Source organism: Jaculus jaculus, chromosome 9, assembly GCF_020740685.1.
Source record: "Jaculus jaculus isolate mJacJac1 chromosome 9, mJacJac1.mat.Y.cur, whole genome shotgun sequence".
Classification (NCBI taxonomy): Eukaryota; Metazoa; Chordata; class Mammalia; order Rodentia; family Dipodidae; genus Jaculus; species Jaculus jaculus.
In genome coordinates, this window is record NC_059110.1 from 136,322,747 (window position 1) to 136,334,890 (window position 12,144).

At 40.8% G+C, this 12,144-nt stretch overlaps 1 protein-coding gene across 3 annotated transcripts in view; it reads left to right on the forward strand.

The window, feature by feature from the left end:
• The window catches only part of Tanc2 (tetratricopeptide repeat, ankyrin repeat and coiled-coil containing 2), a 382,841-nt gene that overhangs the window by 336,195 nt on the left and 34,502 nt on the right, over nt 1-12,144 (forward strand). For all 3 annotated transcript variants that reach the window (XM_045158789.1, XM_045158790.1, XM_045158791.1), the window contains 3 exons: nt 678-914; nt 8,689-8,874; nt 11,313-11,406. In XM_045158789.1, coding sequence (XP_045014724.1) covers nt 678-914; nt 8,689-8,874; nt 11,313-11,406 — 517 coding nt within the window. The remainder of the gene's footprint in view (nt 1-677; nt 915-8,688; nt 8,875-11,312; nt 11,407-12,144) is intronic.

Consider the following 12,144-nt stretch of genomic DNA (forward strand, 5'->3'; position numbering starts at 1 on the left):
AATAAAATTAAAATAAAAATTAAAAAAGTGTGCACCACCAAAAAAAAAAAGAGTTCATTTAGCAGAGCGGATGTTCAGTACTATAGTCTGAGTGACATTTCACTAGCCAGTGAGCAGTTTATGTAAAGGAGCTATTTCACCTTCCTTTCAAAAAGCAAGGTATTAACAAAGAAACAAATGAGGCTGGAGAGATGGATTAGTGGTTAAGGCGCTTGCCTGCGAAGCCTGAGGACCCAGATTTGATTACCCAGGACCCACATAAGTCATATGCAGTGGCTAGAGGCCTCGTGCACCAATTCTCTCTCTCTCTCTTATCTGCCTCTTCCTTCCTCTTTCTCTCCCTCCCTCTCTCTTCCTCTCTCAAATAAAAATAAAATATTTTTTTAAAAGAAAGAAATGAAGAGTACATAGAAAAACAGTAATTGCTACTGGACAATGTTGTGTGGTCTCAGGTAGTTTAGTGAAAAATGACTAAAAGGCTGTGACTAGCTGGGCATGGTAGAATACACCTTCCTAGCATTCAAGTGGCTAAAGTAAGGAGGATCGCCATGAGTTCAAGACCAGCCTCAGCTACAGAAGGACTTGAAGGTCAGCCTGTGCCTAAGTGAGACTTGTCTCAAAAAAAAGGATGTATCTGATGTTTGTCTAATGATTTCTGTTTCTTTACTTATTTCTAGGTCAGCCGACTGCTGATTTTGGGAGGTGCCAATATTAACTACCGGACAGAGGTTTTAAATAATGCTCCAATTCTTTGTGTCCAATCTCACCTTGGTTACACAGAAATGGTGGCTCTGCTTTTGGAGTTTGGGGCCAATGTGGATGCCTCTTCTGAAAGTGGCCTGACTGCGCTGGGATATGCAGCAGCGGCAGGCTTCCTGAGCATCGTGGTGCTGCTGTGCAAGAAGCGAGCCAAGGTAGCGCTGCCCACCTTCCTTCCCTAACTCCTGTGCTACCTCAGGAGCCTAGACGCCTCGAACCCTAAGGAGCAGCAAAGCAGCGATCACCCAGCTTATATCCCAAGATCTTCCTATGTGGCCCTGCAAACCCATGCTGCATCAAGACACAGTTGTAAAACTTTTGAGGCCCTTGGAAAGTTACATTTATCAGTAACCGTAAAAAAGCTACCAGGATGGAGAAATGGTTTAGCAGTTAAGGCATTTGCCTGCAAAGCTAAAGGATCCTGGTTCAGTTCTCCAGGACCCACATAAGACAGATGCACAAGGTGGTGCACATGTCTGGAGTTAATTTGTAGTGGCTAGAGGCCCTGGGGTGCCCATTTTCTCTCTCTTTCTCTCTCTCTCTGCCTTTTTCTTTCTCTCAAATAAATAAATAAATAAATAAAAATTTTTTTTTAAAGTTTCTACCAAACAACCCCGAAGTTATCTACTGAGCACAGAAGAATCCACTGTCTAGCAAAATTCCAAAGAAGTGAGGGGCAATGACCCAGTAGTGGGAGGTCTCACAGAACGGTCTCTGCAGACTCTCAAGGCTTTCATGTATAGGAAAGAAACCTTAGCTGCAGATATGAGAGAGACCAGATCTTCTCTCATCTATCCTTGAAGACCACTACCTGAGAGATAAGGGGAAGATAAGATTTTCCCTCTTTATACTCAGACTAACCAGGGACACCTCAAAGGGTTTGTTAGTATATTCAGTTCTCTGAAAATATTTCCAAGATGTTTTCTCTGTTGTATCTCAAGAGCTACAAGTATAGAAGAATTCAATTTCAAAACACTGGTGAAAAGAAATTGCTGGCTTCAGAAATTTAGGCCTCTGGGGGAAATTGTGGCCTGTAGTATTTTGACTCAGTCCAAGAAACTAAAAATGTTGGTTCCACAGCAGAACATAATGTGTATGACTTCATTCTGAGGTGGTCAGCACTCTTACCAGGGAAGAAAGTAGAACTCTTGAGGCTCCTTTAGGAACTGAGACCTGGGATTCTCAATGAAATCACAGGACCTTAGATACTTACTGTGACACAGATTGTCCATCTATAATAATTTCCCACTTGTTTGAATGAATACCTCTAGACAAAGAACAGTATCTGATCCTCATATTACTGTTGCTATAAAGTCATACCTCAGCTGAGTCTCTGCTGCTGCTCAGATCTTACCGTGCCAAGTAATTACCTTCACTGTTCATTGTTTTCCCAGTGCAGATTAGGTATGTTGCTGTTTATACTCTCCTAAAAAAATTCTATCACGTCTCTTCTGCCTTCTGTATTAGTAAGATTAAGTTGAAACCTGATGTGGTGATACACATGTGTTACCACAGCACTTCAGAGGCTGAGGCAAGAGGATCTCAGTGAACCTCTGTCTCAAAATTCTGTCAGGACTCACCTACACCGGCCTGTACTTTCACGTCTCTCATGGAAGCATTCCTTTCCTGTCTAGAGCACTTGCCTCCGCGGGTGCTCGTGATACCAGTATGTTGCTCTTTCTCTCATGTGGTGCTTTATTCCTTCTCTTAATTCACAGTACCTTTTCTCCATTTCTATAAATCTGTAAATGTTTCCTGTAACCTAAAAGTGACACTCTCCTCTCTCACACTAACCAGAGACTACATCCCATCTCTTCCCTTACATTCCCATCACATCTTCATTACTCTATAACCACTTGTAGCCTGGTTTACATGAATGATAAAAGAAGCAGGTTATTAAAATCATAAGCTTTAAACTCAAACTCAGTTGGGTTAAATCCACAACTAAGTCCACACTTTATATGAGGATTTATACAAACTATCTAATAGCCTTTAATTTCACTTCACATCTGTAAAAGAATTAAGAGTGAGCAGATTAAGATAAATCATTTTAAAAGAGAAAATGTCTCTTTAATTATCATATGCCTGAAAAGAAAAAAGGGAGGGAGGGAAAAAAGGAAATGTTTCCAACCGTCCAGCGCCCAACTGAGCTGTCCTTTAAAAGGCATTGAGCACTGCAGCTCTTCCTACTCTCACCCGAAGCCTCTCCATAGTGTTAGTGACGCTGAGCTTTTAATGTCGTTCTGGTTCTCCCACAGCCCCTGCTCGCTCCTCTGCCATCACTCACTCCCATACTGCACCTTCACTAAGGTTTTGACCTCCGGTCTTCATTGTCATACTCTCTCTTTCACCATCAAAATCATGGGCTTTGGAGTCAAACATAACTGGGTTCTAATTCTTCCGCCTACATTTTGGTGATTCTTAACTCAAGAAACTTTGGGTTTAGGTTCACATTCCTGACTGCCTCCCTGACAGTTATGAAGCCAGGGTGCCGCACAAACACTTCACATGAACTTTGTAAAACAACTCTTCATCCTAGACTGGCTCCTTCCTGGCTTTTGTAATCTGCTATACTAGAGTCTTTGATACCTGCCTCTCCTTTGCCTTTCCAAATTCATGTAGTATCCAACTGTCTTCAATTTTATTCTGAAAATAGCTTATACAGCCATTCCTTCATCTTTATCCCAAAGGCTACCATTTTTCTGAATTATTCTTGCCATTTTCTTGTATAGCTGCCCTCCTTTTCAGATTCTAGAATTATCTATTATATATAATCCCCTTAATTTCTTTAAACCTTTAATTTTAAAACAATTTTGCACTTATAAAAACAGTCCAGGAGCTGGAGAGATGGCTTAGCGGTTAAGCACTTGCTTGTGAAGCCTAAAGACCCTGGTTTGAGGCTCGATTCCCCAGTATCCACGTAAGCCAAATGCACAAGGTGGTGCATGCATCTGGAGTTCATTTGCAGTGGCTGGAGGCCCTGGTGTGGCCAATTCTCTCTCTCTCTCTTTGCCTCTTTCTCTCACTGTCTATCTGTCACTCTCAAATAAATTAAAAAAAAAAATAAGTAGTCCATAGTTCTCACGTATCCTCAACCCAGCTTCTCTGATATAAACAGCTAAGTAACTATAGTTCCATTATGAAAACCAGGAAAATAGTATTGATATAATGCCATTACTGAATCTACAGTCTTAGTGAAATGTTCCCATTTCGCCCACTAATACCCTTTGTCTGTTACAGGACTGTGTGACATTTAGTTTAATGCATTTCATTACATTTAATCTCCTCTAGTTTATGAACATGCCTCAGTTTTTCTTTGTCATTTATGATTTTTTTGACAGTTCTGAAGAGTGTTGGCAGTTACTTTATAGAAAGTTTTAATTTTATTTTGGTGTTTCCTCATTAGATCTGAGTTTCTATATTTCAGGCAAGGATGCCACAGAAATGTTGTACCTTTGTAGCAAAACTTGAAGGTATATGGTGTCAGTATATCTTTATAGATAATGAAACTTACATCACTTGATTAAGATAGGGTCTTCAGGGTTGCAACTCTGAGATTTTGCCCTTGTAATTAGGAAAATTGCCTTAGGGAGGTGATTTGAGAGTAGGCAGATACATGCCTTGTTTCTCACCATCATTTGTCCACTTACCTTAGGATCTGTCTGAAAGAGATTTTGCTCTGTGACTTTCTATTTTCATTCCAATCAGCATTTACTGATAGGAAAGCCATCCCAACCCACTGGGCATGGTGGCACATAATTATCATGCCAGCATTCAGGAGGCTAAAGCAAAAGGATCATGAATTCAAGGGCAGCCTCAGCTACATAGTGAAGCATTGACTCAAAAAAAAAATAGAAAGAAACAAACAAACAAACAAGGCTGGAGAGATGGCTTAGTGGTTAAGGTGCTTGCCTGTGAAGCCTAAAGACCCATGTATGACTCTCCAGATCCTACATAAACCAGACACAGAAGGTGATGCAAGTGTGCAAGGTCACACATGCACACAAGGGGTTGCACAGGTCTGGAGTTCAGTTGCACTGGCTGAGGCCCTGGCGTGCCAATTCTCTCTTTATCTCTCTTCCCTCCCTCCCTCCCTCCCTACCTCTCTCCCTCTCTCTCTCTGTGTCTTGTCTCTCTCTCTTTCTCTCTCTGTGTCTGTATGTCTCTGTCTGTCTCTGTGTGTGTGTGTCTGTCTGTCTGTCTCTCTCTGTCTCTCTCTCTCTCTCTCTCTGTCTCTCTCTCTCTCTCTCTCACACACACACACACACACACACACACACCCATTCTGTCCTCAAAAGCATGTGCTACCACACCCAGGAAAAAGAAAAAAAGGGCCTGTATCAGTTCCTATTATTACTCACTTTGTTATTCAGATTGTCCCAGATTTGGCCATTAGTTAAAGTCCATTCTTATGTCCTTTCATCTTGTCCCTACTATTTTTTTTTTTTTTGAGTACTTGCTTATTTGCACACCATTAGATGTTCCAGACTTAACATCATAGATAAGGGAGGGGGGGAAATGACATCGAAATAGAAAGACTGGTTGAAAAGAAAAAGGGATAGAATGAAAAGGGGATGGAGGAGAAGCAATAAAAGAAAGTAATAGGAGGGGATTGTGCTCAAAATACATTCTGTGCATGTATGAAAATTGGCAATAAAAAGCATTTTTAAAATGAAGGGTTTGGCCTGGAGAGATGGCTTAGTGGTTAAGCGCTTGCCTGTGAAGCCTAAGGATCCCGGTTCAAGGCTCAATTCCCCAGGACCCATGTTAGCCAGATGCACAAGGGGGCACACGCATCTGGAGTTTGTTTGCAGTGGCTGGAGGCCCTGGCATGCCCATTCTCTCTCCCTCTCTCTCTCTCTCTCTCTCTCTCTCCCCCTCTTTCTCTCTCGGTCACTCTCAACTAAATAAATAAAAATGAACAAAAATTTTTTTAAAAATGAAGGGTTTGAGAGTGGATAAGGTGCATGTCCATGAAGTTTAATAACCCGAGTTTAATTCCCCAGTACCCACGTAAAGCCACATGCACAAAATGGTGTATGTGTCTGGAGTTCCTTTGCAGTGGCTAGAGGCCCTGGTGGTCCCATTCTCTCTCTGTGTGTCTCTGCCAGGTGTGTTAACATACACCTTTAATCCCACCACTTGGGAAGCAGAGATAGGAGGATCACTGTGAATCTAACACTAGCCTAAGACTACATAGTGAATTCCAAGTCAGCTTGGACTAGAGCAAGACCCTACCTCAAAAAAAAAAGAAAGAAAGAAAGAGAGAGAGAGAGAGAGAGGGAAAGAGAAAGAAAGAAGAAGAAAAGAAAAGAAAAGAAAAGAAAAGAAAAGAAAAGAAAAGAAAAGAAAAGAAAGCAGGCAGGCAAGCCAGGAGTGGTGGCGCACACCTTTAATTCCAGCACTTGGGAGGCAGAGGTAGGAGGGTCACCAATAATTCAAGGCCACCTGAGATTACATAGTGAATTCCAGGTCAGGTCAGCCTGAGCTAGAGCAAGAAAAAAAAAGTAAAATAAATGAGAGGATTGAGGAGGTGGTTTAGTGGTTAAAGGTGCTTTCTCTCTGGTAAAGCCTGCTGTCCCAGATGCACAAAGTGGCACATGTATCTGGAGTTTGTTTGAAGTCCTGGTGTGCCATTCATTCTCTTTCTCTGTCTTAGAAAAATAAATATTTTAAAAAAAAATTGCCAGGTGTGGTGGTACATGCCTTTAATCCCAGGACTTGGGAGGCAGAGATAGAAGGATCACCATGAGTTTGAGGCCACCCTGAGACTACATAGTGAATTCCAGGTCAGCCTGGACTAGAGTGAGACCCTACCTTGAAAAACCAAAATTAATTAATTAATTAATTAAAATTTTTAAAAATAAATAATTTTATTAGCAGTTAAGCGCTTGCCTGTGAAGCCTAAGGACCCCAGTTGGAGGCTTTCCCCGAGACCCACGTTAGCCAGATACACAAGGGGGCCCACACGTCTGGAGTTCGTTGGCAGTGGCTGGAGGCCCTGGCGTGCCCATTTTCTATCTATCTGCCTCTTTCTCTGTCTGTTGCTGTCAAATAAATAAATAAAAATAAAAACGAAAAAAACTTTTAAAAAAGAATTTTAAATGCTTTTAAAATAAAAAATATTTAAACACTTTTAAAATAAATAAATAGCAAAAATAGTTCTAGGCTTGTCTTTTACTATTACTGGCCCAGCCCTAGAATCAACCACATGTCTGAGGTGTCATGCTTTCTTTCATTCATCCCTTTAATTTTGTAAATATAATTTTGAGCATGAAAGCTCTCAGTGACTCTTTGCTGCCTCCCTATTGAAATTCAGACTGCTTAGTTTGGCATTCAAAAATACCCATGTTGGGCCTGGAGAGATGGCTTAGCAATTAAGGCACTTGCCTGCGAAGCCAAAAGACCCAGGTTTGATTCCCCAGGACCCTCGTAAGCCAGATGCACAAGGGGGCACACATGTCTGGAGTTTGTTTGCAGTGGCTGCAGGTCCTGGTACACCCATTCTCCCTCCCTCTGTCTGTCTCCTCTCTATCTCTCTGTCTCTGCTTGCAAATAAAATAGAAATGAAATAAAATGAAATATAAAAAAATACAATTAAAATTAAATAAACCCATGCTTTCACCTTTAGTTTACACTTCTTTCTTCATATACCCTACCATTAAAAAATAATAATAATAAAGTAATCATTTCCTGCCTCAGCCAGTTGAGATAGAACTTTGCTTCTAATGCTGTTGATTGTATTCAAGTAAATCTTTCATTCCTTTGAATTTTTTTTGTACTTTTACTTTATTTCATTTATTACATTCTCCCTTTGTTTGGCTAGACTTGGTCACATCTCCCCTTACCTTGTTTGAAAGCTCTTGAGTACAGAATTTGTTACTGCTTGTCTTTTTATCCCATGTGGTACCTTGCAGTAAGCTTTGTCTTGTGGATCACTAGGTGGAACCAAAGTCTATGGAAGACTGAGAAACAGACCATGGTTTCCAGTCTCTACCTGTCCCCGACAGATAGCCTCACTCCTGCTCGAAGCCTGTGTCTAAGGACTTTTCGGTTAACTGATCTTAATGAGCCTCCTCTTCCCCCCTCAGCTGTGAGCAGCACTGAGACTACAGAGACTGCTTATGGAGCTGGTCTAACATCAGGCTTCAGTAGCCTCTGGCCACTTGGGGCAGGCCTTTTGAGACTCTGCCTTCCCACTAGAGAAGAGAAGTAGCCTCTGCCAGTGCTGTGTGGTCAAATGAATGATTCATGATATGAGATATTTTGCTTCTTTGGAATACCATTAAAAAAAATGGAGCTTCAAAATGTTTTTCATTCTTTTCATGATTTCAGAGACAAGTTTTTGTACCAACAGAGCTAAGAGTCTTTCACATCTTGATATGAAAAGAACTATTTGAGGACAAAGGAGAATGTACCTCGACTTTAACTGCGGGTTTTGTTTTATTTTTCTTTTAATGTGAAAACAAAGGCCTGATGTCCGTTTCTACAGAAAAATAGTTCTCCCCAAAGGACCATCCAGGAGAGCTGGAATTCTGCAGTAATCTAACCTGAGTAGAAAGTATCTTCTAAATTTGCATAAGCAGTTGGTTCAGAGGGCTGTGGACATGGCTCAGTGGTAAAAGATGCTTGCTTGCAAAGCCTGTCAGCCCAGATTCGGTTCCCCAGAATCCAAGTAAAGCCAGGCATAAAAGATGGCACAAAAGCATCGGACCTTGGTTTGCAATGGAAAAAGACCCTACAGCACACACACACACACAAACAAATTAAATAAGTAAAATATGTTTTAAATAAGAGATTGGTTCATAGAGTGGGAAAGGGTGGGTCTTGGCTGTCTAGACACATGCAGTGGTTGCTGTGACTAGATTAGGAGTATAGCAGTCAGCCACCATCATTGTTCACACCGATCTTCCTGTTCTCTTTCCTTAGGTGGATCACTTAGATAAGAATGGACAGTGTGCTTTGGTTCACGCTGCGCTACGAGGTCATCTGGAGGTTGTCAAGTTCCTCATTCAGTGTGACTGGACAATGGCCGGCCAACAGCAAGGGGTGTTTAAGAAGAGTCATGCCATCCAGCAGGCCCTCATTGCTGCAGCCAGCATGGGGTACACTGAGGTAGGAAGAAGGTGCTAGGATTTTCTTTCTATCTATGTATTGAGGGACCTACCAAAGTGGGAGACAAGGCTTGTGTGTTACAAAACTGTATATCAAGTCAATTAACTACTACTCTAAAGAATAAGGAGATTGCCAGGCTTGGTGGTGCATGCCTTTAGTCCCAGCACTCAAGAGGCAGAGGTAGGAGGATCGCTGAGAGTTCGAGGCCACTGTGAGACTCCATAGTGAATTCCAGGTCAGCCTGAACCAGAGTGAGACCCTACCTTGAACAAAAACTAAAAACAAAACAAAAAGAATAAGGAGGTTAAATTCTACAAGGTACATGGCTACTCGAGTTATAAATGGAACATGAGAGGCAAAGTAGACCTTGAAAATTGCCTCACACAGCTCCTCCCTATATTCCCATTCCTATTGAACAGATTGTAACACTATGCCATAGAGGAATTATTGACCCATGGTCATATAGTCACACAGTGTGGAACAGGAAGAACAGAGCAGAACCTTAAAAAAAATCAGGTTTTGGACCTAAACCTTGGGACAGTTCACCTAATCTCTTACAACATAAAATTACCAAGTTCTTCACAAAACTGTTATGGAGGATGTCTTATGAATAAACACCATAAAAATGGTATTTTGTTGCAATTATTAATGATAATTATAGCAAATACATGGAATTGGTAGTATGGTATGAAATATTTATCCCTGAAGAGAGAAGATGAGTATAATGGGGGCAAGGCAGATACATACGTACTTAAGTTTATTATAAATTTTACTTATCTAAAGAATCATTGTACACATATTTATAAATTGTAGTGAAATGAGCAGTATTCTTACTTAAATGCTTAATTGAATGCTAATGATTTGAACTGTAGCTAACCTATCGTTACATCCTAACCATGGTTTGATAAATGGACTTACATCCAACTTTTGCTAACTCTATTATTAAACTATTAACTCTACTATTAAACTAGTTCTCAGCTTTATACAAATCTGCTCATTAAACTAAAACCTTTTTCAGCTTTAGCTCTAAACAAAACCTTGATTTGTAAATTTCCAGGCTGTAACTATTCCCACCGTGGTGGATTCCAGGCTGCCAGGGTTAGATTCCAGAACACAAAGGTGGGAAGAAGTGCACAGCAGCTTACCATTGTGCAGCACTTCAGCCACACATACGCAGTTAAAGCTAATAACCTCATAGCATAAGCAACAGTGAGTATAGCTAAATAACTAGAAAATTACAGTATTTGAGGAGGGCTATTCGTTTGTCTTGTGTTATTTTGTTTGTTTGTTTGTTTATGATGTTGAGGGTCAAACTCAGGGCCTCCTCACTCATGCCAGGCAAGTACTGCTAGTGAGCTAGAACCCCAGCCCAGGTTTAAATAGTCTTTAACTTTTGTTTCTAATATATTTAGCTTTTATTCAGTTTTTAATAAATGACTACCATGGCTTAACAAGCATCTTGTAAAATTTAACAAGCAGCTCACATGGGTCACTGCAAACCAGCTGTAAACTCACCGCATGAGATGCTCTAGTGAAATAGCCACCTTGTCAGCTGACGTGATGGTCACCAAGGGAATATGAAGCAATTTCAAGTTATTTTATTTTATTTATTTGTGAAAGAAAAGCAATATTGAGTATGGGCGTGCCAGGGCCTCTTGATACTGCAAATGAACTCCAGACTCATGTACCATTTTGTATATATGTGGCTTTCCATGAGATCTCAGTGGACAGGCTTTGAAAGCAAGCACCTTTAACCACTAAGCCCTCTACCCAGCCCTAACATCGAAATTTTTGTCTCTGGAAGGTTTTTTGTTTTTGCTTTTGTTTTTGTTTTTCGAGGTAGGGTCTCACTCTAGCCCAGGCTGACCTGAAATTCACTATGAGTCTCAGGGTGGCCTTGAACTCACGGTGATCCTCCTACCTCTGCCTCCCAAGTGCTGGGATTAAAGGCATGCGCCACCACACCCGGCTTCTGGAAGGTTTTTTTTAACTCTGTAAATTAAATTCCTGGAAATAGCTATCACTTTTGTTTGTGGTCAGCTACTCTCCCTTACTAAGACAGTTATCATATTTCTGTGAGGAAAAAAGAAAACATCACTCTATTCTAAAAGACATGTAGGCCCTAAATTGTCCCCATATTTATTGTCTATGGTCTTGTTGAGAAAATAAGGGACTGTGCCTTTAGCTGAAATAGGAATTTGTAATTTTTAAAGCACATGAAATATGAGTTATGTTCAAGAGAGGCATGTAAACTATATCCGATAGGACAAGTTCTCATCAGAGAAGTTTGAAGTTTCTTTGCTAAAGCAGTCAAGACTGGTTCCTTTAGCATGTAGGAGATTTAGTCACACTCGGATGATCCATGTCTTCCAGGCCTCCAGGTTAGTGTCGGTATCGTTTTCCACCTACAGTTGAGCTGACACAACTTCTTGTTTCAGATTGTCTCCTACCTACTTGATCTTCCAGAAAAAGATGAAGAGGAAGTGGAGAGAGCCCAGATCAACAGCTTTGACAGTCTCTGGGGAGAGACAGGTACTGTTTTTGGACATTGCCCTCTTCTCTCAAGTATCTCTCATGTTCTCTCGGATACTGTTAGCCTGGCATGCCTTTGACATACCTCTGTCTTAAGACTTTGTGTTGGAAACAAACTCAGCCCAAGTAAAAAGTCAGGCATTCTCCTTCTTGGGGCTTTCCCTTTATAATCTCTGTACTTTGAAGTGTGGGGAAAAATTACTTTTTCTCACTCTTATTTCCAGATATTTTTAGAAGACTAAAAGTTTCCTTACAACATGCCAAACCAAAGCAGAAAATGACTAGGATACCTTGTAGGCCTTCTCCCTTCTTCCAAAATGACTCTCTCTACCTGCAACTGCAAGCCAGGAGTAAACACCTTCATCCACATCTCTGAGGAAACCAGATGTTATCCTGGTTATCTAGTTAAGTTTTATCTGTTTGCTATCTAGATACAAACTCAAGTCACCACACTGTAAGGCTTGACTTGATCCAGTTCCTTTTAGTCTGCAGCAAAGTAATTTCTGCTATACCAAGATAAGCCTCTTCCTTGTGCTCTTTGCAAAAACTGATAGTTGTCTTTCCTCCAAGTCTAAACTGAAGCATCTGGACAAGCATTAGTAACCTTTGATGTGTTTTTATGAAATCAGGGCAGGAAAAATGGTAGCATAGCCACAGACATGTGTCTTACTTGCCAGGAGAAACAGATGAATGTTGAGGTGACAAATTTAGGGGAACTATTTTACTAAAAAACAAAAG